Source organism: Lathamus discolor, chromosome 2 (assembly GCF_037157495.1).
Source record: "Lathamus discolor isolate bLatDis1 chromosome 2, bLatDis1.hap1, whole genome shotgun sequence".
In the NCBI taxonomy this organism is placed as follows: Eukaryota; Metazoa; Chordata; class Aves; order Psittaciformes; family Psittacidae; genus Lathamus; species Lathamus discolor.
The window spans coordinates 134,415,224-134,441,619 of NC_088885.1; the positions used below are offsets into that span (position 1 = coordinate 134,415,224).

The window sequence follows — 26,396 nt, forward strand, 5'->3', positions numbered from 1 at the left end:
GACAGTGAGTTGGAAGGAAACTTGTACCTTTGTCTGACTCCATGGAGCAGCTAGTGTTATAACTGCTAAACATGTAACTCCTCTTTGACCAAGGTAAAAGCCCTAGTCTTTTTTGTGATCGTTTAATATACAGTAAAATAAAATTATCTTTGGGATTTTGGTGCATTCACCTTCTTTTATTTGGTGCAGAACAACTTCAGTTGATTTCAGAGGGATTTGGAGGTGCTCAGCACTTCAGAAAATCAGGGCACATATATTTGGGTGCCTAAATACAGATTCTGAGCCTCCCTGTAGACATAGTAAGTAGGTGTGCATCTCAGTATGCCTCCACACCAGTGATTAGATCAATGATTATGATGAGGACTTAGTATAAATGCACAAGATGCTGAATGGAACTTAATCAGAAGAAGCTGATGTCTAATGAAACAAAGACTTAATTCCAGTTTAAGTGGAGCATGTGTGCATTTAGTGAGACAAGGTTCATTTTACATAACAGCACCACTGGCTGTCAGCATCCTCATCTGTATTTGACATTTGCATGTGGAATATGCTGCTTAGAAAGTTCCTAAGCTTATGCAGGTAATCTTTTCAAAGATGTGTAACTGAGTTGTAAGCAGGCAGGGTTAGGCTGGTGCTGTGATACTGAACTGTTCAGGGTACAACACTGCAGCAGTGGGTGAAAGCCAGATCACCTGCTTCAAGGGCTGTGTGCAATCCTGATTAAATGGTCAGTGAAAACTAGCATGATACTCTCCATAATGGGCAGTGGTTTATGTCACAGCTGCCAGTGGGCCAGCGTTAGTGGCTGTGGTCAGGTGAGCCTCAAGGTGCGCTGACAGGCTGTGTTGTGACACATCTGGAAACAGGCACTCACTGAGTAGGACAGTAGTTTTGAGTATTAGCTTGGGTCCTTATTTGAGTGTTTATTTTAATAAAATATGTATTTTTAGACAGTAAAATGGTTAACAGTTTCAGTAAAGTGGATCCCAGGTAGTACATGTCAGTCAGCTTAGCTTCTCTGTTAGCATGAATATGACTGGAGTACCATGAAACTTATTTTTGTGCATGCTATGATTTTACTTTCAATCCTATTTTCGGTCACCAGATGTCTGCCAGAAGACAGAAGATTACAGTCTTCTCTGTCATCACCTCTCTTACTATTCCAAGCCTTGTTCTGCTCCAACTCTGACAGTTTTTAAGAGTTCTGCCCACGAGTGTTTTAGAGGTTTTAAATCCTGGAGTTTTTACTGCAGTTTTGACTTACCCATATTTGCTATGCTTTCCTTTGCACTGGCATAGCAGACACCTGCGCTAGAACTGGGGTTTAGAATTGCTGTCTTTTAGTCCAAGTTTTATTTATGAAAAATAACTGCAGGAAATGTCCTGCCTGTGGGTGACTGGGACCTGCTTTCTGTGTTGTGATCCTCAGCAGAGCCAGCTGGTAGGCAGCAGCAGTGGTAGAAGGGTGGCTTCAGAACAGATCAGTGACAGGTAACTTTACACATACTCAGGAAGGCAGATTCGAGTTTCTATGATGACTTTTTGTCAAAACACTTTAAACACTTCATCTTCCACTGTAACACTTTCAGCAGACAATCCCTTCATATTTTTGCATACAAGTTTTGGGGTTTTTCTTTTCTTTACCTTTACACTTTTAAAATATTAAAATAACGCAAAACCCAGGGTTTCAAGTGCACAGTATGAACAATATCAATCATTTATTGTACTTATAGGCAGATTCACTGTTCCTTCACTTAACAAACACAACTGTATTTCACATTGCATAGAGAAAAGAGAACAAGCAGGTAAGAAATTAAATCACTGTGCATGGAGTGGTGAGAACAAGCTAGCTTAATCTTACTTTAAGTGTTTGTGGCTTTTTTCCAGCAAAATCCCATCCCATACCACCAACTCCTTAACTTTCAAAGGCTCAGACTGGAGAGAACTCACAGCTTAAGGCCATTTCTGAAATGGTATTTAGTTGCCTGAGTTCACCTGAGGAATTCAAGGATTTATTAAGGTGGGAGTTCAGTGACTGTAATCTTGGAGGATCTGAGCCTCATTGTTTGAGACACATTTCAGATAAAATGCATTTGCTTCTGCTTGTTAAATAAGACACAGAGATGCATCTGAGAAGTCGTAGACATCTGATCTGTTAACCTGGAATTGCTTCTGAAACAGTTGTACGTGGATACAGCATAGGTTTACTGGCTTTAACAGACAGCCCAGTTTCCTTTCTACATCAGTACATACCGAAGCAAGGGCCTGGACGTTCGTGGAGTTGTCTGGCATAGAACTGATGTAAAGTAAAAAAGGAGCCAGGCCAAAAAAACAAAGGTTCAGGAAGACAGGGCTGTTTCCATAGTATAGTTCCCATTTAAAAAATACCTCTCCAGCATAATTAAAAGCAGAGCCCACCATGTAAACTAAATTACTAAATTGGTGTAAAGTCTTTTGCTTTTAGTGTTTAATTTTAATACTATTATTCTAGATTAGTAATTCAGTGTAAGATCCAAGGAGGCACATCATTTTTTTAAATTGTTTTGTCCTTCAAATGTTACAGAAAAAACAATCCAGGAGATAGACAAGCTAGACACCAACAATCTTAGGATATTAAATTTAATTAGAGATTACACAGAATATGATGTAAAAACAGCAATTTACTAGAATTATAACCTGCAAAATGTGAAAATAGTTTAGAAAATGGATTGTCATATTCTCTGACACAGCAATAGTCATGAAAGGTACACTTATAATATCATATGTTAATCTGTGTATTAACTATACTACCTGTCATTTTGCCAGGATTCCAAGACAGATTAAAGGCATTTATTTCTGAAGTGCCTATGTTTAAATTCAGTAAAGTTAAACATCTAGTTTGAAAACACTATATTTTCATCAACTACTGCATGGAGATCTATCCCAGATAAATGCTTTGTCTATATGCCATGAATTCATAATGAGACAAGTAATTGAAAAACTGCAGAGAGCACAGACCTGTAAGTGGGTGGTTTGACAACTGAAATACTTCTTTAGTACCTTGTTAAATTTTGGAAATCAGACATGCCAACATCTCTTTTCTGTTTCAGACCTAGATCATATTTAATCTGAATTGATGTTTTGCATTAAGAAAAGCAACATTTAGTTGTAATGGGAAAAGATATCTGCAGACCTGTTATGTAGTTAAACAAGAAATGTTGCAAGTGTCAAAGGATATGATGACCACAGCAATGTCAGCAGGTTTAATTTGTTTTCCAGCCGTGTTTATGAAAGAAAAAACACAAGCAAAAACAAAAAACAAATCCAACCCCGACATATTTTAGTTTCTTTTTGAATATACAGACTGGCCCAAACATAGACATTCTCTTTATCAATCTTATTGTTACAAAAACTGTACATTACAAACAGTATAGAAACAAACTGAAAGGAATGTGCCACACATCCTGGCTAATTTTCTATATGCAGTTTAAAAATACAGCCTACTCCCTTATAGTGCACAGTTATTGTGTAGATAGAGTACATCACTAGTTAAGTGGACATGATAGAAGAGTTCTAGTTTTCTTCAGCACAGAGAATAAGAGCCAGTTCTGCTCGGTAAAGCTTTCCTCCATCAGACAAGGCCATGATGTTTTTCTTGTACGTTGCAAGGTTGTTAATGTCTAATTCCTATTTAAAGAAGAGATAATGCTTTATAATCCTGTTTAGTTACCAGTATGGACAATGCTGGTAACTGGCAGGAAATGAGAAAACTAAAGGGTATTCTCAGCTTATCCAGCAGTAACACATTGCAAATGTTGTTCATGTATTTGTATGTTATCCATATTATAGCCATATGCTAGATTGCTAATAGTTAATGTCTGAGAAGCAAGCTTTGAGAGTGTTGCTGTACAATCATAACTCTCTACTAGTTCAGGATTTACACTGCTATGACTTCTGCAAAGATTTTTAGTTGTGCTTTGACTTCGGGAATTATGATTTAGCAGTTCTATATTTATCTTAATAGGGTGGATTAAAGTGTCCTTAAAATCTAAATTAAATCTAATCTCTAAGGGGAAAAAAAGCCCACTAGGATTACCTTTTTATTCTTTTCACAGAGATCCTTCAGTAGTGCATCAAGTTCATTTTCATCTATATATCCATTGCCATCCTGAAAATTAAGATTAATTTATTAAATATTTATTTTTCATTTTGAAGAATCATAGAATCATAGAATAGTTAGGGTTGGAAAGGACCTTAAGATCATCTGGTTCAAACCCCCCTGCCATGGGCAGGGACACCTCACACTAAACCATCCCACACAAGGCTTTGTCCAGCCTGGCCTTGAACACTGCCAGGGATGGACCATTCACAGCCTCCCTGGGCAACCGATTCCAGTGCCTCACCACCCTAACAGGAAAGAATTTCCTCCTTATATCCAATTTAAACTTCCCCTGTTTAAATTTGATCCCGTTACCCCTTGTCCTGTCACTACAGTCCTTGACGAAGAGTCCCTCCCCAGCATCCCCATAGGCCCCCTTCAGATACTGGAAGGCTGCTATGAGGTCCCCACGCAGCCTTCTCTTCTCCAGGCTGAACAGCCCCAACTTCCTCAGCCTGTCTTCATACGGGAGGTGCTCCAGTCCCCTGATCATCCTCGTGGCCCTCCTCTGGACTTGTTCCAGCAGTTCCATGTCCTTTTTATGTTGAGGACACCAGAACTGCACACAATACTCCAGGTGAGGTCTCACAAGAGCAGAGTAGAGGGGCAGGATCACCTCCTTCGACCTGCTGGTCACGCTCCTTTTGATGCAGCCCAGGATACGGTTGGCTTTCTGGGCTGCGAGCGCACACTGCCAGCTCGTGTTCATTTTCTCATCGACCAACACATCCTTTTCATAATGCTATGTGGGGGGAGAGGGGGTGGTGTGTGTGTGTGGAAAAAACAGTTCCAAAATCAGTCCCAAAATCTGGTTTAACAGCACAGTAAAATTTTGGTTAGTTTTCCACAAATTCAGAAAACAAGTGCCTTCAATCAATGCAACTAATAAAAAGGTTTTTTAAAGACTTACTTGATCATACATCTCAAAAGCTTTATTGAACTCTTTTGCACACATTTTGACACCCTATATGCCAAAAGGAAAACAAACGAATTAATGACGCCAGTTATGTGTGATGGTAACAGCTTACCTTAAGAATGAGAATATTCATACCTGAAATTTAATAAGAAAATTTTCCTGTACAGGGAGTAGTCTTTGGAGAGAAAAAAACAAAGGTCAAAATATTTAGCTGTTTCCATAACAACAATGGTACATGGTATTTCTTGTGAAAAAGACAGAAGACATACCTGGCCAGTTCAGTAAGTTCCAACTTTCCATCGTTGTTTGCATCAAACATCCTGAGCTGAAAGAATGTATAGTTTTACATTAATAACCAAAATAAATCAACATAATGAAGAAAACACTTTTTGGGAAACTTCAATGAAATTTAGCCTTTATTTAATGCTGAAATGCTAGCCCCAGGTTTTAATCTGTCATATTTGCTGTGTGACACATTTATGTAAAATACTAAGTAATTTTAGTATTTAATTCTGCTGCAAAAGCCTGATAAGAATCCAGATGAACAATTGTGATTAACCTACTGTAAGGTAGGTCTTGATCTGCCTACACTGATGAATGTCCCACATGAGAAATGCACATGTAATTATTTATAAATGAGTGTTGACATGATAACATTTTACTTTTGAATTCATGTCATGATTTGATAATAGCTTCATTATTCTCTATTCATAAAGGTGAAACAACAGTTGGGTAAAGTTCAGTTGAATCCAAAACATTCCTTAGACAGAAAATAATAGACTTTTCATTCAATTGGCTGCAAGATCTAAATATTTAAGTAAAGAGCATGTTCTGTTTCTGTGATGTATTTCAAGAAAAGAATGAGCAGATGCTGTAGATAACATTTTATTAATGGTATGAAAATGGGATATTAAATCTCTCCAAATAATTATAATTAAATTATAGGAATGAATATATTATTGTAATTTGACAAAATAAGTGAATACTATTTCTAATGATTTTAATAACTGTATTGTATTAAAGTGTTTTCATTTGAGGCCTTGAAATGATGAGCTCCTGCTGCTTGAGAGGCACAGCTTATATTCATTATTAGAAGTAGATGGAGATATTGCACCTGCGTAGGAAGTCCTCTCTAGTTTTTATGTCTATATAGCTCCATTTTTCTACTTTCAAGTATTATTTTGTCTTTGCTGTATAAAAGAGTCACAAAAGCAGCAAACCATACAAAACATTTTTAGACATTGTACTGAAAACACCACCACCCACACTCCATCCCATCACTTTCAATCACAGTAATTTTAGATGTAATTTTTAGATACGAGGAAAAGCGACATCCTGTACTTAGATAAGTGTATATCCTTTTAAAGATAGAATTAATGCCATGAAAAAGAAGACCTAATTTCACTGGGTTAATGCACAATGAATGGCAAAGGAGAACAGAAAAGAGACCAATTCTATAAACATTTATTTCTACATAACACCCTGGTTCCTTTTAACATTTCCTTTCCTTGTATAAAAGCATCTGTCTTTCATGTATTTCCCTTGAAAAGAGATTTGCATTTGGGGGAGGTAAGCAGTGGCAGCTGTGAAGTAAACATATTTTGGATTTTGATGGGTTGTTAGTGGCTGGCTGTGCCTGCCTGCAGCTGCTCAGGACTGTATGTTTTCTATGAGTTTTCTAGTTTCTGAGGAGATTATGGGATAGCTGGAGAGGGACTTTTTGTAACAGAAAGTAGTGATAGGACAGAGGGAATGGCTTTAAACCGGTAGAGGGTAGATTTAGACTTTAGGAAAAAGTTCTTCCCTATGAGGGTGCTGAGGCCCTGGCACAGGTTGCCCAGGGAAGCTGTGGCTGCCCCGTCCCTGGCAGTGTTCAACGCCAGGTTGGATGGAGCTTTGAGCAACCTGGTCCTAGTGTGAGGCATCCCTGCCCATGGCAGGGGATTGGAACTAGATGAGCTTTAAGGTCCCTTCCAGCTCAACCCACTCTGTGATTCTATGATTCTGACAAGTACAGTTTTTCTCCTGTGAACTGTGAAGATTTCAGTTTTACAGCTAGTGGCACAGGGAAGCAGGACAGGGGAAAATGCTACAGTATGGATCAGTATCAAATAAATAACATGAAAAATCAAAAATCCTGAGGTGTTGGGTTCTTTTTGGGGGTGAGGGGGGTTGGTTTGTGGTTTGGGTTTTTTTTTTTTGGGGGGGGGGGGTTGTGTTGTTGTTGTGTTGTTTTTTGAGCAGCCCTGAAAACTGCCCATCACGCTCTGTAGCTGCAGAAGTACTTGTGCTGGATGCCACAGTCATCTCTCTGTTGCAGTGACATAGCCTGATTAGGACCTGGTGGGGCTCCAAATCGTTTGGAGCTTTCCAGTGACTAAAGATAAATAAAGTTTGGATTAATCCAGTCTTGATGCAATATGCCTGTAAATAATCTTACCATTATTTCTGTGTATTCTGTTAGCTTTGAGTCTTCGATCTGCTTATTTGCTTTCTGTAATAAATCTTTCAAGAAGCTCTGTTAAAATAAATAGAAGTGCAATAGGTGAATTTTAACTACACTATAAAATGCTTGACTTGCTAACTTCAGATTAAAGTAATGGAAAATACTATTTTACTCCCACTTTACTATTTACTGCTGAAGTTCCAAGTAAGTATGAAAAGAAGTTGTAATTAGCAGCTAAGAATATAACAGTTTCTTTTGATCAATTCAAGTATACTGAGGTTTTATTTGGAAAAAGTGACTCATAAAACTTTCTGCGTTGTATGCCATTTGTTGTATAGTGAATTTGGAAAAAATAGTTTGTCTTTCAAGTATATTGCTTCCTAATCAGCTCTATCAGTAGACTAAACTAATTAACCTTGTGTCTCCTTGAAGACTTGGATGCCTAATCACTTCTTGCAACATAGGAACAATTTTACAGAAAAGATAATGATTAATCAAGTTTTCTCCTTGCCTATGGCAGTACCTGATGCTAGATGTGAACGTTAACCTGTGTTACCTCTTCCTACCTTGTATTTTAAATGTGTGGAGCCAGTTCATTGCATTTTTTGAATGAGAATTTGACAGAGTAACTAACACTTGACTGGAAACACCAGCCATTTTGACTTTTAAAGATAAGATTGTTTCCACCCATTCAGTGGTTTACATTCTGGTACTAGATTGTGGCATTCAAAGAGAAAGATATCAATTTATTTAACAAGGACATTTCAAGACCTGAGATGTCTGTATGCCTGTCAATGCACAATGAAGTACCTAATTACTGTCATCAGTTGGAGTGTCATTATCTTTGTGGAATTTTGAGCCACACTGCAAGATAGAAAATGGGGTAGCTCGTAAGAAAATCTGTTTGTGCATAGATGACATTCTTGAGCTTGAATGCAGCCACATCAATAGCCATAGGACTATAACCACTATAGTTCTTTTTGTCTGGCTCCCTCTGTGCTGGGGGGCCTTCTTCGTAGGTTGCACACAAAGAACATGACTGAAATGTTATAAATGGATGTTATGGGGATATGTTTAATCTTGCATGCTTTGATGGGAAATAGAACTGGAAAGGACATTGAAAGGCTATCCAGTCTCAAGAAAGGATCATCTATATCTAAACTTCCTGACTTACTGTCCTAAGTAACCTATCCTAAATAGAGGCAGTGATGGAGAGTCTGCCTCCCCCTTAGACCAGGTATTTCACTGCCCTTACTATTGTTAGAATGTTTTCCTGATTTCCAGCTTAAATTTCTCTTACAAAGTTGTAAGTGGGTGTACTCCTCACATAGCAAATACTTAGAGTGTTTGGGCTTGTTGAGAAATACTGATCTAAAAATAAAACTAGACATTATGTCTTTCAACATGTTAAAATGCCCTGTTTCTTTGAGGCAGACAGCTTCTCACAGGAGAAGAGAGGTGGGACCATTAGGAATTCAGTTAAAATGCTTTCATTCTTCAGCTGGTCCTCACTCAGCCCTGCATTTTTAAGTCTATTTTAAATTGTAGCAAATGGCAACAGTCCTGAAAGCATTGTGTAACAGCTGGAGAGTTCCCAAGTGCTGCATGGCCTCCTCCTGATCCTACCACTTTAGATACACTGACCTGCTGCGACCAGCCAGCAGAAGAATAGGCTTGTCTGCCTGAGAGTTACCTTAAGGTAGAATCCTTGGCAAACATCACGCAGCAGACTCAAAGAGGAAGGGAAAAGGAAAGATGTGAACTGTCTGATGTGGATTCTTTTTCTGAACGAAAGAGCTGTGAGGATTTCAGACAGTTTGATCTTCTGGTGCTTTAATTAATAAGGCTTATGTAGTTCTTCAGAACACCACTATGGGCAAAATCGCCCAAATTAAATGGATAAACACCGCTAGGTCTTTCTCTTGCTATGAATTTTGTTCTTCTGAATTAAATTCAGAAACCACTACAGGACTGTATCCAGAGCAACTGGACTGTGGAAAATGGCACCTTTCTACTTGGAGGTTGCTGTATATGAGCATCTTTCTTATGAGGAAAAGCTGAGAAAGCTGGGACTGTTCAGCCTGGAGAAGAGAAAGCTCAGGGGGACTTCATCAACATATACAGATACTTCAATGGAGGGTACAAGGAGGACAGAGCCAGGCTGTGGAACAGTGACAGGACTAAAGGCAATGGACATCAACTGAAACACAAGAGATTCCTTCAGGAAGCACTTTTTCGCTGTGAGGGTGGCTGAGCACTGGCATGGGTTGCTCAGAAAGGTTATGGAATGTTCATCTTTGGAGATATTCAAGAGCTATCTGGACACGGTCTTGGGCAGCTGGCTGTAGGTGGCCCTGCTTGAGCAGGGGTCTTGGTCCAGATGACCTCAAGGTCCCTGCTAGCCACTTTGTGATTCTGTGACTGTGATTCAGCATCTACAAATGGCTGCTAGTTTTATGACTAGGGAGGTAAATCACTCTCGTTTTAAGGTTTGTTAACTCTGCAATGCTGAGATGGCTAATGGAATAATCTCAGCTCTGCTCTTATTTGTGCCTATTAAAGCTCATACAAAAATCCCCAAAAATTAACCAAGCAGGGGCAACACAATTCCATTTGTGTTAGCCTAACAGTATTAAAGTGTAAATTATAGGGCTACATGATACTGGAGAGAGCATGATCTCTCCAGCAGCAGTGTGATTAATGCCAGTGATGCCCTTTGGAAAAAAACCCAACAAAACAGCCCTCCTCCCTAATATACCAAGAAAAGGACAATACAACCCCTTAGAGGCTTATCTTGCTTCCTCAATATTTCTTACTTGCAAGCTACCTGCTACTCTGAGTCACTTGAGACAAACACTGATCTGAACTAAAACATGTTTTAAAGAATATTGATCAGATTAGCGTTTCCCTTTAATTTACTGACAGTAAAGACATCAGCTAATCATACTGCTTTTCAGTCTTGTTTGAAATGCAAAAACATGCACAGGTGGATATCTGAAGAAACAAATAGCAGCACAGGCTGTAATCCAATGCCTGTTCTCATGTTGTGCATACTCATAGATATCAGTTTACCTTAAGTTCCTCAGAATCAATGAAGCCACTGTGGTCACTGTCATATTTTCTCCATGTCTGCAATCAGAAAGTGAATGCTTTAATGATATATTTATGGCAAGTGGGTCCTGGATGGTTTTACAAAAGGTAACTTTTCATACTGTACCTGCATGAAGTCTTCACTTGACTTTAGCTGCTGGCATCTGAAGAACAACAGGAAATTCTCTTCCGTTGGTAATATCTGAGCAAGCTATAACAGAATTTAAGAAAGGTTAGATTTGGATTCTTCATTAGGCAGCTGAGCATCTGAAAGAGCATGAAACTTTGAAAAAGAGTATGGAATTCTCTGTACTCTTATGGCCCTATTGTAGCCGTATAGGAAGCTTCATCCTGCTAGCTGGAATGTTTGGAAGACGCTTCTAAAAGGCTTCTGGCTTGCAGCTTTGCCATATTCGTAAGGTCAAACAGAAATAAGGTCTAAAAGAGTGAGACAGCACATACTAAAGGGGCACCTGGGGGAAGAAGGAAAAAATACACCCATGCAGAGTTAGGACCTGTGATGAAAAGCTTGGAATTGGCACGAAGGGAAAGCATAACACAAGAATGTTTAGTGGGTAAGTGCGAAGGTCTATGAATTCAGAAAGTGAGGAAAACAGACTATTCACACATACTGTGTAAGAGGAAGAAGAGAGAGGAAAGCCGACATGAAAAACACGTGTAAGGTAAACAGAAAACTGTATGGAAAAGTCAGTAGACTGAAAAAGCAAGTGGGCAGTGTATGGGGATGGCAACCGGTAATCATTTGTCAAGCACAGAGACGTGTTCAAGAAGAGCTATAAATACCAGAAAGAAATCAAAAGGGCTTTTAGCCCTGCAAAATCAGGGGTGGTTCTTCCAATGCCTCTGCTTTACAAAAGGCTTTTTAAAAATCAGACATTATTGTACTGATTATTGAAAATGTTCATTTACTATATAACTCAACTTTGGCAACGGACAAATGTAGAAGATGGAGAGTATGATGTATAATTTAATGTAAAATCATGATTTGTTTTTAACAAAAGCCCAATATCTTTTTCTATTCCCAAAATGTATGAAATTTGTTTTGATTAATGAAAACTTTTTAGTTGAAGAATAGACCAGCTGTGCTTACTAGGAAAAGAATGTGGAGAAAAAAGATTCCTTAGCTGCATTCTTTTATGACAAATGACATCTGCAGACTTTCTGGGGCCCCATTTTAAAAATTTTATTCAGATTTTTGATTTTCTGCCTTTATTTCACACCCACAAATCCCTCATTCTGTCTATTCCCGTGATACTGCCTACTTGCTCCGGCTTTTTTATTGGGGTCCAGTAGGTGAGTTCAGGTCTCCCTCTCACCCTACAGGTATAGAAAAGTTATGGAGACAGATCTCTTGTTTCTCTGAAATTATCTATTCAAGGAACCAATTATACTTTTAAAGTGTGGCTATGGCTGAAAAGAAATCAGAGCACTCTCCTTACAGACATGGTACATCTGATGGCAGACTGTCAGGCTCATCGGAGCGTTCTGAGGGCTTTCATTAAATGGCTGAACACCAAACCCAATCGACTTAATGTGGTTCTGTCAGCAACTCCGTTATCAATAGTATGTACACATGTAAGTACATTCCAACCCTAACCATTCTATGATTCTATGTTCATATGTACGCAATAGTTAAATGTGCGTAACTTAGTACAGATTCATAGAAAAAATTATTTATCCCATGACAGGGAAGCTTTGATTTTTAGAATACATCCCTATTCAACATCAAACGTTTTTGATGGAACTGGTTATGATAATAAGAAAAGTTTGGGGGAAGGGACTGATTATGACAATGAGAAAGGGTGTATGTGCATGGGAATTGTATATTAGTTGTCATTTGTGGGATGCCTGTAGCTAACTGGTCAATTTTGCAAAAGGCACTGTAAAATAGTGCAAAGTGCAAGGGTAAATGTAAATTACTAACTTTCCAAAGAATCATTAACAGTTTACTAGCAGTACCAAACTGTATTTAAAGTACAGGATATATTACCTCTGGAAGAAAATTACCTTATTTTAAGCTATACCTCTGACCCTTTGTAAGTCTCAGTGGAAAGAACAAGCTTTCAAGTTACAAAGATGTAGTAGCTCAATATCCAGTATCAGCTCAGGCTTCTGCCAAAAAATAAAATGTCTTTCATGTTTTCTTTCTTTTGTTCCCTTTAGAGTAATAGAAACAATATAGCTGAAGGGAAGTCCAGTTCTCCAAGCTTATGCATCAAATAGCATTAAATTGCCTTCTGTGGAAAACTGCGCTATGAAGGGATGAGGACATCATGTGAAAACTGGCTCAACTTCCCAGTCCCAGTTATATCACCTCAGTGAGGAAAGATAGAAACCTGGTGCTATTTCTAGTGATGACTTCTTTGTGAGGATAATCATAGGGGACTTTGAGGGTGTTTGAATAATGAAGACTGCTACATGTTTGTGTATGGCAGCAATAGCAGTTTAGTGATTGCTTCTGTAAGCTCTGTTGCTTATATGGAGAAAAAATATTCTCAGTTCTTACAATACTATCAGAACTATTTTCTGAAAATCATTCTTAAAGTAAATTCTGTTGACATTTAACTGTTTAAAATTCCTTTCACCTAATACAGTGAGTTTGCCTTTTAAAATCCTATAATAAAGAATGGGAGTACAAAGAATATTTTAGGCTAATACGTAGCTATTTTTACAGGAGCAGTAAGCTTCAAATAATTTGAATGTGGAATTACTGCAGTCCTGAGTTTTGAAACCTTGGATTTCACATCTAAATTTTAGTGAATGTTTTGGTCTGAGTGCGTACAAAAGGTGAATTACACAATGACAAGCAGGTGGTCAGGTCAGACTGTCTTTAGCTGGAGGGAACTGGATAAAAGCTAGTAAGCTAACTGCAGTGTGCTTGCAAAGACAGAATCAACACTTAATCTAACTGAAAATCCACTCTTTCCTCTGTGAAGCCACCCAGGCCTCCTCTTTATCTTGGTCAACAGACCTTTCCTGAAAAATCATTATTTGCTAGGACATCTTCCTTCAGATGCTGGGATATTCATTATAACGGCTGAGAGTCTGAACTGCTTTACTTTCTTTTTTTAAAACAAAATTCATACACTTTTTCATAAAAGCTACTTGATGTACTATGTAAATGGGAGCAATCTGGAATTACTGGACATTTTTATTTGTAAGGAAAGAGAATCAAGTCCAAATAAATACCAACTTTAATATCATACTTCTCTGCATGTACAACAAATTTCGTCTGAGTCCCATCAGCACTTTCCAAATCAAGATTCATGCTGATGTAAGTGAAATAAAATACAGCTAGTGGGTTAGGAAACTGCTATATTAAGGGAGAAAGTCCCTTCAGTCTCTAAACTGAGTACTGTCAATGTTCAGTGATGTCCGTAATGCTGATCATGCTTGGCACTTCACTGGGGGTGGTGAGCAACATGCCATATCAGCCTTATTGGATTTGCTCACCTTTAAGTCAATATTAGTCAACAGCAGTATCAGAAATAGAATTTGAAAGTTAAAACTTTAAGTTATATTTCCTGAGCAAAGAAACACAATCTTTTTCAGGCACTGTCTATGCATTCTTCTTACATCCAATGTCTATTACACATACTCTAAAATACTAAATTAGATAGGATTCTTGAATACCAAATCAATAAGCATTTGTTAGTCCAAACCCAAGCACTTTGTTACTCAAATAAGCACTAGTTATTTTTAGATGTAGAACTATTTGATCAATGCTAAGTATTGTCAAAAGATGCATTTTTAAAAATAAAGTGTAACTGCGAGTGAAACAAACTGTTCATATTTCCATAGCAGTTTAGTTATAATTACACATGCATTTAAACAAGTATATGTAATTCAGACACATGGCAGAGGAGAAAAGATACCCTGAAAGGATCTATTATATCAGCGGTGATAACTTCCTATTGACTCTTGCAGATTTTATTCAGTACTCTATTTTAAAATTAGCTACTGACCCCAAGCTGGTCACTGTAGAAATTCTGCAGACCTGGCTTGTTTCCAGCTGTTTCTTAATTAGCTCTCTAGGTCAGATTTCTTATTAGCAGAAAAAAAAATAATACCACTTACTAATAAAACTGCAGTCTCACTGCCCTCAGTGACATAAATGAGTTGTAGATTTAGGCTTGAAAAAGTGACTTCTCAAGCTGTAACCCAGCAAACTGTCCTTTTTGACTTGCACCACTGAAGAGTGAAAGCGGGAGAAAACACGATGGTCCCCCCTTCCTAGCAAGTTGTGTAAGTTCTACAATTGTTGAGCAGCTGTATGTGCAGAAGGCGTTGGTTATCTTTTGCCTTCTTTAGAAAGTGAGAGTAAGGAATAGGGGAATTTTCTGCCCCAAGTTCTGTTAAAGTTCAAGAAAGGAATTAATAAGAAACCCTGATCTTTTACAAGATGGATCACAACTATTATTCAAATTTGGTTTACACTTAACATGATTAACTTATGCTCTCTTACCGTATACGTAATATTTTTTAGAATAGACTACATACAGTGATGGCCCAATTGCATTCACTTGTGTGTTATCCTTACTACAGGAGTGGTGACAGAACATTAGTTCAGAATCATAGGCAGAAATAAATCCTATCACCATTCACAATTTAAATTTCTAAGATAGAGCTCTTACCTGCTTTGCGGGAAAACTAAATTGCTGTTGATGCTTACTTGTACTGAACAAAGAGTGCAAAGTTAAATGAAGTGTAGTGAAATGTTTGGAGAGGGCTAGGGAATACCTTACCTTTTGTTAATGAAAAAGTTTCATTAGTGAAAAAAATACTAAAGACCTTAAGGCAGAGAGGTCTGTGTAACTAAAAATCCAAAATATTTATATATTACGCTCACATCGTTCTGTGCTAAATGTATTTTCTGCAAGTAAACATGTCAGTCTATTGTTATAAAATAACTCTTACCTCAACTATTCCTATTTTTCCATCAGTAGCCTTCCCATATTGGTCCACAAAAGCTTTCATTTCGGGTGTCAAATCCTAAAAAGTTACAATGAGAGAATCATTACTTTAAGATACAAAGAAACATATGTAAACTTACTTGAATATTCTATTCATTTACAAATAATATGCTACATTTAATGAAGTACTCACACTTTTAGCAGCTAGATTATTCAAATTTAAATGAAATGGAGTAATTTTTAATCATGAATAATGTCATTGTGATAGATTTTACTTCCTAAGGAATTATAGTCAGTGTGAATGATTGGCATCTAAATACTTAGAACTCCTCTTTTAGTTTACAGTATGAAAAGATTATAAAGATAGATGTGATGGAAATGTGTATAACAGCTCTTTTGTTTAAGAGGATGACAGTGAAGTTCATAGCCAATTATCAGTCAATTTTCTCAGTTTTCATTTTTAAATTAGTAACTTGAAGGCAGTGCAAAATCTTTCAAAATAAGGAACATTTCAGTATAATATATCTGAACACCAAAATAGCCTTCCCACATCTTTGAGTGGATTTTTCCTGAACAATGGATGGATGCTATTTTATCCTGAAAGAACTCATCACAATATATTTTTCACTGTGTAGTATTTGGTTAGCACAGAAACAGAGTCAAAATGTCACTGCTGAGAAGTAGAGAGGCAGATTTAGAAGGAAGAAAACCTTGAGCAGTACCTCAAATACAACAGAGTAAAGCCAGAATAATTGTTCTTCATATAAATTATGGTCCCTGCTATATACCTGTTCTCTAAAGGCTATCCTTGCTCTAGGCTATGGCAAAAGTGCCAGCCTTGGGGTGAAGATCTAAATATTTGATTTCATGCTTCAGCTTAGCATGATTTGTGTTGACATGAGCTGCCATCAGCCTTCAATACTAGCTAAACTCTTAACTTTGTATTTCTTATAGGTGTGAGCTAGTAAAACCATGCAGCAACAATCAGGACTACAGATACATTAAAACAATGGAGAATGTTATGCTTATAGATGAAGATGCAGAAGTCTTTGGAAATTAAAAGTTTAGTTGCTATAATAGATCTGATTATACAGGACCAATGTGATTCTCTCACTGGAGACACAGGGAATCTCAGCTGTACAAACCCCGTTGTAGTTTGTCCCAAATTTCAACCACCAAAGCTAAGTAAAATGTCAGTTCCTTGTGGCTGATACAGTCATGGCCTAGTATCCTATTTCTGTCAAAGTCATCCATGGCAGGATAGTAATTTGCCATGGCTTTAATTAGAGATACGGTTATTAATACAATGCACTTCAATGTCACCTTTCATCTAATGATCCCAAAGTGGGGACAAGTTTGCTTAGCAGATTGAATGGAGAATTTAGACACCTGGATTTTAGTTAGTACTGGTTAAATATTTTAGTAATCTTTCTAACAGCAGTCCCGCAGTGCCAGTGTCCAGCCATTGAAGGACAGCTGATTACAGGTTAAACAAAACAGGATGCTTATCCTCTAGTACATTAGGACTACCTTCAGAAAGGTGGTATTTTTATTTTTGGTGTTCACTTCATCTGCTTTTGGGCTGTTTGATGACTTATTTGAATTATGCTATTCAAATAAATGTTTTCAGTCTAAAAATTTGCCTAAATTTAACCAAGCCTGGTCCTAACCTAGGTACAGATGCAGTGCTCAGTGTTTGAAATTAATAAATTAGCCCTTCATACTTCAATCTCCCCTTTTAAAACTGAAGAGATACTTATCCAACCAAGTGGAGCTTTAGAAAAAAAATGGCTTTTTTCAACATGATTTGCAAATGTAAGGATAGATGGCACTACAGAAACATTTACGTGACTATATTCATAAACATCTATTAGATCACACATTTCTGTGGAGAAATTTTGTCATCGTCTATATATGCAGAGAAAGTGAGAAACAGATGTGGAATAGCTCAGCCAAAATACACCTATTGACTCTTTATCAACCTCTGTGTTAGTCACTTATACCCCACAGTTTATTTGGAAATTGGCATACCTAAATAGAGAACATATTGAGTAAATGTGGGGCACAATAAATGGAAGCTATACTTACATACTTATATAGCTTTTATCTTTAAAAAAGAGGAAGTTCTTTCAACATGTCGGAAATTAGATCGGATCAATTCATTATCTACCATAATGCATGAAGCAAAAAGACATAGTGTCACCTAAGAAAAGCCCAAGCCCTAAAACCTCCAAGTACACATCCACTTCTTGGAGTGAGCATGAATCAGGCTACTTGCTACTGGTCCGTCTGAGAAAAATCAGCTGTGAAAGTACGGGCTTACTAAGTGGATTAATAAAAGGATTAGCATTAGGACATAATTAGAACAATTCAGTATTTGGGAAGAATACTGGGAAATGTTAAACCATTCTATTCAATGACAAAATCAATGTGATTCTTTAATGCATATGGCATGACTGATATAAAATCCAGCTATGAAGGATGCATAACTGAATATTTCAAAAATAGTGAACAGGAGAGTGACCTGAAATGCAGAAGTTAATGATGACAAAGAAGCTTTGGGGTGTTAAAAGAAGGACAGCTGAGGAAATGACATATAACCTACACTAGTTACTCAATGTGTCCCTTCTGGCAAAAGAATAGAAATTCAAAGGTACTGAATTAGTACCTTGTGAGAAAAGACACAAACTAATGAGGTGCTTTTTTGGCAAATGAGCTTTCAAATCCAAGAATCAGCTTAGATTTGAAACCTAGGATGGTATATATCCGTACTCCAGAGCCCACAGCCCAAGTACTGAGTTTGATGTTGCTACTCTAGATTGCTCTTTTCATCAGAGCACTTCAAAAATAGGTTTGGATTAGAGAAATGGGAAAAGAAAACCTAATTAAGCACCTGAGCATTAAAATATAGTGTGAGATACAGGCAAGGGTTATTAAAAAAAGGCATAGATTACAAAATTTGTATCAGATAAGAATAGTCCTGCAAGGCTTTTCTGTTTTACTTTGAGCAGGCTCTATTTTAAAGAGATGCACACTTGCTTTGAGAGAGAAAAGAATCTGATCTTACAATACTAAATATTTTTTTCCTTGAACTTCTAATTAATTTTTTGACTACTGAATAATATATCAGCATTTCTACTAAGATGGCAATTACACTAAATATGCACAGGCTTTAATGTCTTCTTTCTGCTGGACATACTTAAGTTTCCTGCACTTCAACACACTGTTGCAATACCTGAAAGGTATTGAACTTGCAATTAATTTTTACTGTGAAAATGTTTTTTTTTTTTCCCTCTAAAAACATCCTTTTGCCAATTTTCTGGATTTTTTTTTTTTTTTGGTTTAGTTTAAACTTACTCATTAAAATGAGTGCCTACACAAATGACTTTAAGAAGAATTAACTAATAACCTAGACTGCAGTAGCATTAGAGGCATTCCTGGAGGACAGACTTCCAGCTGTGTGAAATTTGCACTCATGCAATTAACATGAAGTTACGATTTTCCGCAAAATAAATTAAGGTTCATATTGATATCTTTTTGTATTTACTTCTAAAACATACAACAGCTTTTAAAGCAAAGTTACAGAAAAGCTGTTGCTCAATTTGGAGGTATCCTGACATGAAGTATTTAACTATTTCCCCCATGCACTCAAACCATCCAGTTAAATTATAATTTTATTATCTGTTACTTTGGAAGTCTATTAGCATAGTTTCATTTAAATTTATTCCATTAGGATTTATATTGGAGTTTGATGCTAAGTGGCCTGTTTTAGAAACTGATTACTTTAAAGGCAATTTATCTATTAAAAATGTTCACTTCTATTTTAATTCAAATCTTTACATGGAATCTTTAATTTCTTTCATTATTTTTTTCTTTCCTTATCTCTCTGCTTTTTCTCCATGTGGGAATAGTTTGGAGGAAATTGATAACGCATGCGTTAATAACTCACACAGAATTTTTTTAACAACATTGTCAAAAACTTTGCTGTGTCTCTGAACAATTTAAACTACCAGGGTTTGGTGCTCGTACTCCTGGCGTGTAACATCGATGGGGCAAAAAGTGGTTGGCAATCATCTGCAGATCTATTTAGTGACCACCAAGGGGCAGAAATGCATTTCAGCCCGTATTGCCCATTAGGTACGAAATTAAAAGAGTCCAATTAACTTGAAACTGTTGGTTTGTTTGGTGGTTTTTCTTTTTTTATTTCCTCTTTCTTTTCCTTTTTTCTTTCTTTTTTCTTTTTTTTTCTTTTGTTTTTTCCTTTTCTTTTCCCTCTCTTTTTAATATTGTTACATATCTGGATCAGGTAAGATTAATTGCCATGGGTTAAGGTCCTGTCCGAGACATAAGGGCAATTTCCTGACCCCCGTCAGAAGCAGCAGCTCGTAGCCTGGCAAGCTGTGAGCAGGACCTGCTCCCCGGGGAGGTGGACTCTGGCCTCACCTTTCCAAACCAGATCATTTATTTCATTTGCAACCTGCTGATTTCTAACTGAGCTATTTCCCTGTGCCTGGTGGGGCAAGTGCATGAACTGTGTGATGGCAACAGAGAACAGAAGGAACCGGGATGCTTGAGTTTGCTCAAGTAAACTCTTCTTTCCCAGAGCAGATGGAAAAGTGGGACAAAACGTTAACCTACCAAGCCTGCCTTCTTCCTTGCCTGCTGCAGCTCCTGGATGAAGTTTTGTAGCTCCTTCCCATCCATGTACCCATTGCCTACAATAAGAAAGAGTTACGGTTGCCGTCACCGCTCCCTCCAAACTCTCTCCGCTCTTCAACGCTGGCGGGGACGTCTCGGACCCGTCTGCTCCCTGCCGGCGGAGCGGCTCCCTGCCCGCCTCGAGCGGCCCCGACGCCGGCCCCGAGGGCTGCGGGACGGCGGCTGCGGAGCGGGGAGCGGTGTGTTCACCCCGAGCCTCCCGCGGGCCTGCCCCCCTCCGCCCCCCGCGCCCCGCGCCCCGGGGGAAGGGGTCACCGTCGGAGTCGTAGTGGTGCCAGATCTCGAAGAACTGCGCGGCCGAGATCTCCACGCCCTGCAGGTGGGTCTCTGCCGTCATGGTGGGGCGCGGGGGGCGCGGCGGGCGCTGTCCGCGGTGCTGACTCTGCCCGCGGCCGGCGGCGGTGGCGGCTGCGGCGGCGGTGGCTCCGACGGCTCCTCCCGCCGCCGCCCCGCCGAGGGCTATTTATGGGGCCGCCGCGGCCGGGCCACTCCCCCCGGCGCTGTCCTCCCTCCCGCCCTCCCTCGCCGCGGGCCCGGGCGCGGCCCGCCCGCCCTGCCCTGCGCAGCGGGGCCGGGGTCTGCCGGCGGCGGCAGCGCTGCCTGGCCCAGGCCGGCGCACGCTCGCCGTCCCTGTGGCTGAGCCCCGGTGGACAGCCACCCCGAAACGTGGGCCCCAGGGACAGGGTGCGGGTGCTGCATGGAGGTCCCTGAGCAGGGGAGCGGCGCTGGGTGACCCAGGGGTTATTGAGAGTCCTTCGCTGTGGGAGAGTGTGCCCGTGAGACATGGGGGCAGAGGGTGAGCAGAGTCACTCGGTTTAGTCGTTGGGTTTCCATGTGGGAAAGGGTCCTGGAGGTCAGAGCATGGCTAATAGCACTGCAGGATGTCCCGGAATAAAACAGCTGTATACACATCATGTAGCATGCAAGGAATCCATTTTTCATGGCTCCATCCCCAGCCCAGACCTGCAGATAGCTAACTTTAAATATACTGTCCTAGCAGGTAATTTCATTCCATCAGGTAAGTATGGAAGGCTTCATTAGTTATCTCTTTCCTTCCCCATGCGGAGGTGTGAGAGACATGACCACAGTTGCTTCTGATTGGGCAGGAATGTTTTTTGGTAGACAAGCTTTAGAGACTTGCCCTCCTACATCAGTGGGTTTGTGGGAGGTGATCGAGCTGCTTACCAAAAACCTTCCTTCTGTCACAGGCTAATACAGTATTGTGCTAGTAATAACTATTCAGTCCCTTTTGGAATGGCTCATTTTAATTAGTAAGGTACCTGGGTACTCTGAAACACGGAAGCTGCTTTTCTCTCTCCGGCAATATCCCTCACATGCTACATCGAGTTATCATAGTTTGATGGCCAAGGTGGTTTGTTGACAGGACAGTGCCAAATACAGTAGGTGGTACAGTAAGGGTGGGGGAATGAGAACAACTATGAAACCCAGGAATCACCACATCTTAAGTGACTGACATAAGCAACAGTAGGACAATAGTACGTTAAGACTCAGGTACAGTGCAAGGATAAAAACCTGCTTGGATAACACAGAGCAGAAGACAGCAAGATGCCAAGGGGGATGGATGACCCAGCAGGATGCGAGGTGGATGCTTAGTTAGAGGCTGACATGTCCTGGGAGGGGTTTCAGTAGATTGGGTGGCTGAAATCTTGTATGCATTATGGAACAAGATGTGGGCATGGCGATTAAGTAATCATGAGACATTATACTTGATTCCCTCCATCTTTCCATTCTCCTGTTTCTCCACCTGTTATGTGCAGCTTTCTCTCATTCTTTTGCTGCTCTTTAGCTGTGAGTTCTACAAGAGGTACATCATGGTGGTCTGTTTCTTGAGCTGCTGAACAAAGCAGCAGCTGAGATGGAAGACACAAGAATCTGATCATTAATCCCTCCAGTTAAAAATATTTGTATTAGTGAAAAATAATCATAATAGTTTTACAGCCATAAACATCATTATATATTTTCAAAAGGACTGAGGAAATGGAAAATAATTCCTTCCAATCAGGCTTTCTCATGTAAAAAAATATATAAAAAATCACAACTGCGTCAATTCCCCATCTAGGAACTGATTTTCAGGCATGGCTTTCTCAGGGTAGTAGACTTCAGCGGGAGCCATATCCTGAAATGTCTATAATCTGACTACATCTTGTCTTGAAAATAAAAATCTGAAACTAATGTGTTTCCATAAAGTAGCAATGATGACAAGAGAGGATTCATGAGGCTTTTTTTTTTTTTACCAGGAGCACAGACATGACACAGCTCTGGCAGTGTTAAGTGGAAGCACAGTGAATTGAACCTGGGATTATCCTTTGTGCTTGGGAAAGACAATGGGGTGCCAGTGACGCAAGGACACTGGAAGAAGACAAAGGTGGAAATGGCATTTCCATCGTTTTTAGATAGAAGAGGTCTGTGCCAGTGAGGCAACTTCTTACATTTGCCGAGCATATTGGATTACTTTGTCCAGTGCAGAATTTCAGCTTCCTGCAAGCCTGTACAAATGGAAACCGAGTACTGAACCTGTTTCAACAGCCCTTTCACTCGCATCCTATGTTGATCTGTTACTCGCTGCACGCACCATTTCCATTGGTACATCAAATCTTATGTTTGTTACTTTTCTCTGACCCAGAAGTCTTTAGCTGAATGGGAGAGAAGAATTCAGCATTATTTGCCCAACCTTGTTTGTCTGACTGCTCAGACTTTTAAATGAACAGGAGCTGCAATGTTTACATTTTCAGAGGTCCTCAGAATAAAATGTTTTACATAGGTCATATGTGGCCAGGAGGGTTTGAAAGAAGTCTCCCAGGAACTTTCAAAATATGCTCCACACCAGGAACGTTTGTAGTCATGTGCGGGTAGGACTCTTGGACACACTGACCTCTCATTATGCTAGCATCTACAAAATCATTGTTCTCTACAGTGCATTTATGTATCTTTGTGCATTCTTCGTAAAACAGTTCTCGAGGTGAATGGGTTTGTATGTTCCTGTTGCTGCACTTGAGGTGATCCTGCACAGGCATAAAACTAGCATGCATTTCCATGCAAAAATAATCACTTATATAACTAACTGCACACCATATTTTCATGATTAATGAATTACCAAGCCAGCATTCATATTTAATCCCACTGGACTCTGCTTCTTATGCAAAACTAAATCAGAAACTGGTCATTTTGATTCCAAGAAGCTATTTCCACTGAAAGAAGAGGCACTGGAAAATATTTAAAAATGCAGATACATACAGGATGTGATCCATAACCCAACAAAGTCCATGTGATTTTTTTACCAGTGACTCTAGAGGGCTTTATACAAGGACAAAGTTACTCATATTTTCAGAAATTATATGTATGGTGATATGCATATATACACACTGACTAATGAATTTGTTCACTAAGAAGCCTAAGCCTTGTCATTCATTTTAGCTAGATCTAAGATCTCCTTACAAAAAATGAGCCAGATCCATATCTGACAAAAGTCAGAAACGCTACACTGAAACCAGCCGTGTCCATGACCCAGAGTCAGTGACTATGATTTTCTTTGAAAACATTTATTGTTCATAGCTGTTCTTCAAATACTTTTCATTAATAAATTTTTGTTTGTGGGTTTTCTGAAACTTCCTAGGTCTGACTACCAGACTTCTGTCTTCACACTCTCAAGGGCATCTAGCTGTAGTATCCCAAGGGTTTCTCAAGATGTGTGGATATGTCAATTATAATAGCAATCCAAACAAAACCAAGAAATAAGAGCATAAGTAATGCTCAGTCAGAAAGCACCAATATTTCAGCATCATATGAAGCATCACAAACTCAATTTTGATGAGCAGAGACCAAAAGAGACACAAATGTAAGAACTTTCAAATGAGAATGTCCTGTATGAACAACACAAATGCTTTGCAGGGACATCAGAAGTTATTTTCTCAGTCCACCATCAGAAGATATATCAAAGGAAGGGATAGATATGTCACCTCTCTTCTGATGGGCCAAATTCATGTGTGATCCTGAGCTGTGGCTGGATTTCCCTTATCAACATCTTCTTTCCCATTTGATGCTTAGTGATGATCAGCAGTTCAGTCATTCTTGAGAGAAGTAAAAAAGAATGCTGGTCCTTAGCTGCTGTTGCTTACTACAGTCCTGCCTTCCTGTAAAAACCATCATAGTAAAGCATTTTGCAAAAAGAGATTCCCTAGATTTTAACTTTACCTTTTTCATGATTGTCAGATATGGAGAAGGTCTCTGTTACGCTCTTCTATATTCCTACATTAAAACACATACCTGTAAAACACAACTGGAACGATGGGTAAGGTTTTGACCAGATTTTAGACTTCAAGATCTCTTATGCAAATGTAAAAAGCAGACTCACCCTTCATTTTGAGCCCAACCATGTAAGTATCAAATATTTTAAAGCCAGTAGGTACAGTCTTTTGTAGGAGCAAAGACACGTAGATTATATTAATTCTGAACAAGGTCAAACACCTGTACCTGTACAGACTCCTTCTCATGTCAGTCTTAATGGTGATAGATGCACAGACCAGATGATAGTTAAGAGACAGTGCTTTATTAAAGTGATCCTAGGAAACCAAATCTCTTGGATGACTTTTTTATTTCCTCAGGTAAACCTTTGATCCAGGTACTCACATAAGATCCGCAGACTTATTCCTGACACATAAACCAGACAGAATGACTTGAACAGTGCTGGTAGCTGGTTTAGGCTGTAGCAGGATTGGCAGAAGTAGCACTGGGCTCTAGAAGGTAGCTTCAAGTTGTGTGCAAGTGCCAGCAAGTAGAACTGTCTGTGGTTGAGGAATGTGTCTTTTCAAAATATTTGGATAATTCTACAGGATAATTTATTGCTTACTTTTCTGTATCTACATTTCAATCAGTATTTGTGTTCTTCAAATATGAAAAAGAAAATGCAGCACTGAAGTGCACACTCTACTTTAAGCTGGCCTTGGTTTATATAGTCATTATGGTAAATCACAATCTGCACAGGAAATACATTATGTAAATTGTAATTTACATGAGCCTTCACTATTTTTCAAAGACAGCATTTTCTAGAAATACATTTTTCATGCACCAGACAGAACTGTCTGAAATAATTTTAATGATATGAAATGTATTTTACAATACAAACTGCAAACTGGTGAGCCACTTTGTAAATTCAGATTGCAGCATATCCCAAGCCTTAACCTTCTGACAGGGGAATTTAGGGCCTAATTAATATCTTTTTTACCTATTTTATACCCTTAAAGTCTCATCTACAGCTTTCCAGGGAGCAGCATAATGATAAGGCAATGCTCAACAACAGATTCCTAAGTGTGAGAAGGCCCAAAGTCCGTGCAATCATGCTTGCCATGTCTTCCCACTCTCTAAGATCCTCGGAGCCACCAAAACATTTAATTCTTCACATTGCAGCTCCCTTTCTTCAAAGACCAAGTGGATGCCCAGCACAGGCCTTGAGGGCAACGATGACCTGGCATGTCCCTCCAGCCCAGCAATTCCCAATGGCAGGGAGCGTGACAGCCTGTGGCTTCAGGCATGGGGGACCAGCTTTTTCGTTTGAAGGAGTCCAACAATATGTTAGTGCTAGAAATGCATGAAAATCTGTACTGGGGTGTCAATGTATCAGAGCCACTTGGCAAAGCAACTGAGGTGGATGGGAACTCCCTGATACTCCACAATGTTACAGACCACCTAGGAAGCCAAGAAGAGCAAAACTGATACCAGGTAGTATCCTTGTATTTAGTCCCATATTTTCCAATATAGTGCTTAACTGTGTTTATTCTTGTATTCTGCAGGCAAATACCTGCCTAACTATGAGATTTAGAAGAGCCTCAGTGATAACCTAATGATACCAGGAGAAAGCAGCTTGGGGATGACCTAACGCAGCTGCCAGGAAAAGCAGCTCCTCTCACCCACCTGCTGCAGTGCCATAATACCTTCACATAGGTGGGGTGTGTGGTGCTGTGAAGTTACTGCTACAGCCAAAGCTACCCCTGGCATGAGGAAATCTTCAGCTGTTGCCTTGGGCTCTCTGCATGGCATGGGTTGAGTGGGCATGGGCTGCAGGTCCCTGGACCCAGTGCCTCCTCTGAGAGTCTGGTCCACTGCTTACTAAAACCAGTGTTCGTCCTGTTCTTGATC

At 39.3% G+C, this 26,396-nt stretch overlaps 1 protein-coding gene across 1 annotated transcript; it reads right to left on the reverse strand.

The window, feature by feature from the left end:
* Positions 1 to 1,685: 1,685 nt before the first annotated feature.
* Positions 1,686 to 20,670, reverse strand: CALB1 (calbindin 1). The gene is made up of 11 exons (XM_065668563.1): positions 20,499 to 20,670; positions 20,163 to 20,239; positions 15,529 to 15,603; positions 10,718 to 10,801; positions 10,573 to 10,629; positions 7,495 to 7,572; positions 5,324 to 5,379; positions 5,190 to 5,229; positions 5,049 to 5,102; positions 4,076 to 4,147; positions 1,686 to 3,666 (listed from the first exon to the last, which is right to left on the reverse strand). Exons 1-11 carry the CDS (start codon positions 20,578 to 20,580, stop codon positions 3,553 to 3,555), a joined length of 789 nt encoding a protein of 262 aa, XP_065524635.1. The 5' UTR covers positions 20,581 to 20,670; the 3' UTR covers positions 1,686 to 3,552.
* Positions 20,671 to 26,396: the final 5,726 nt, after the last annotated feature.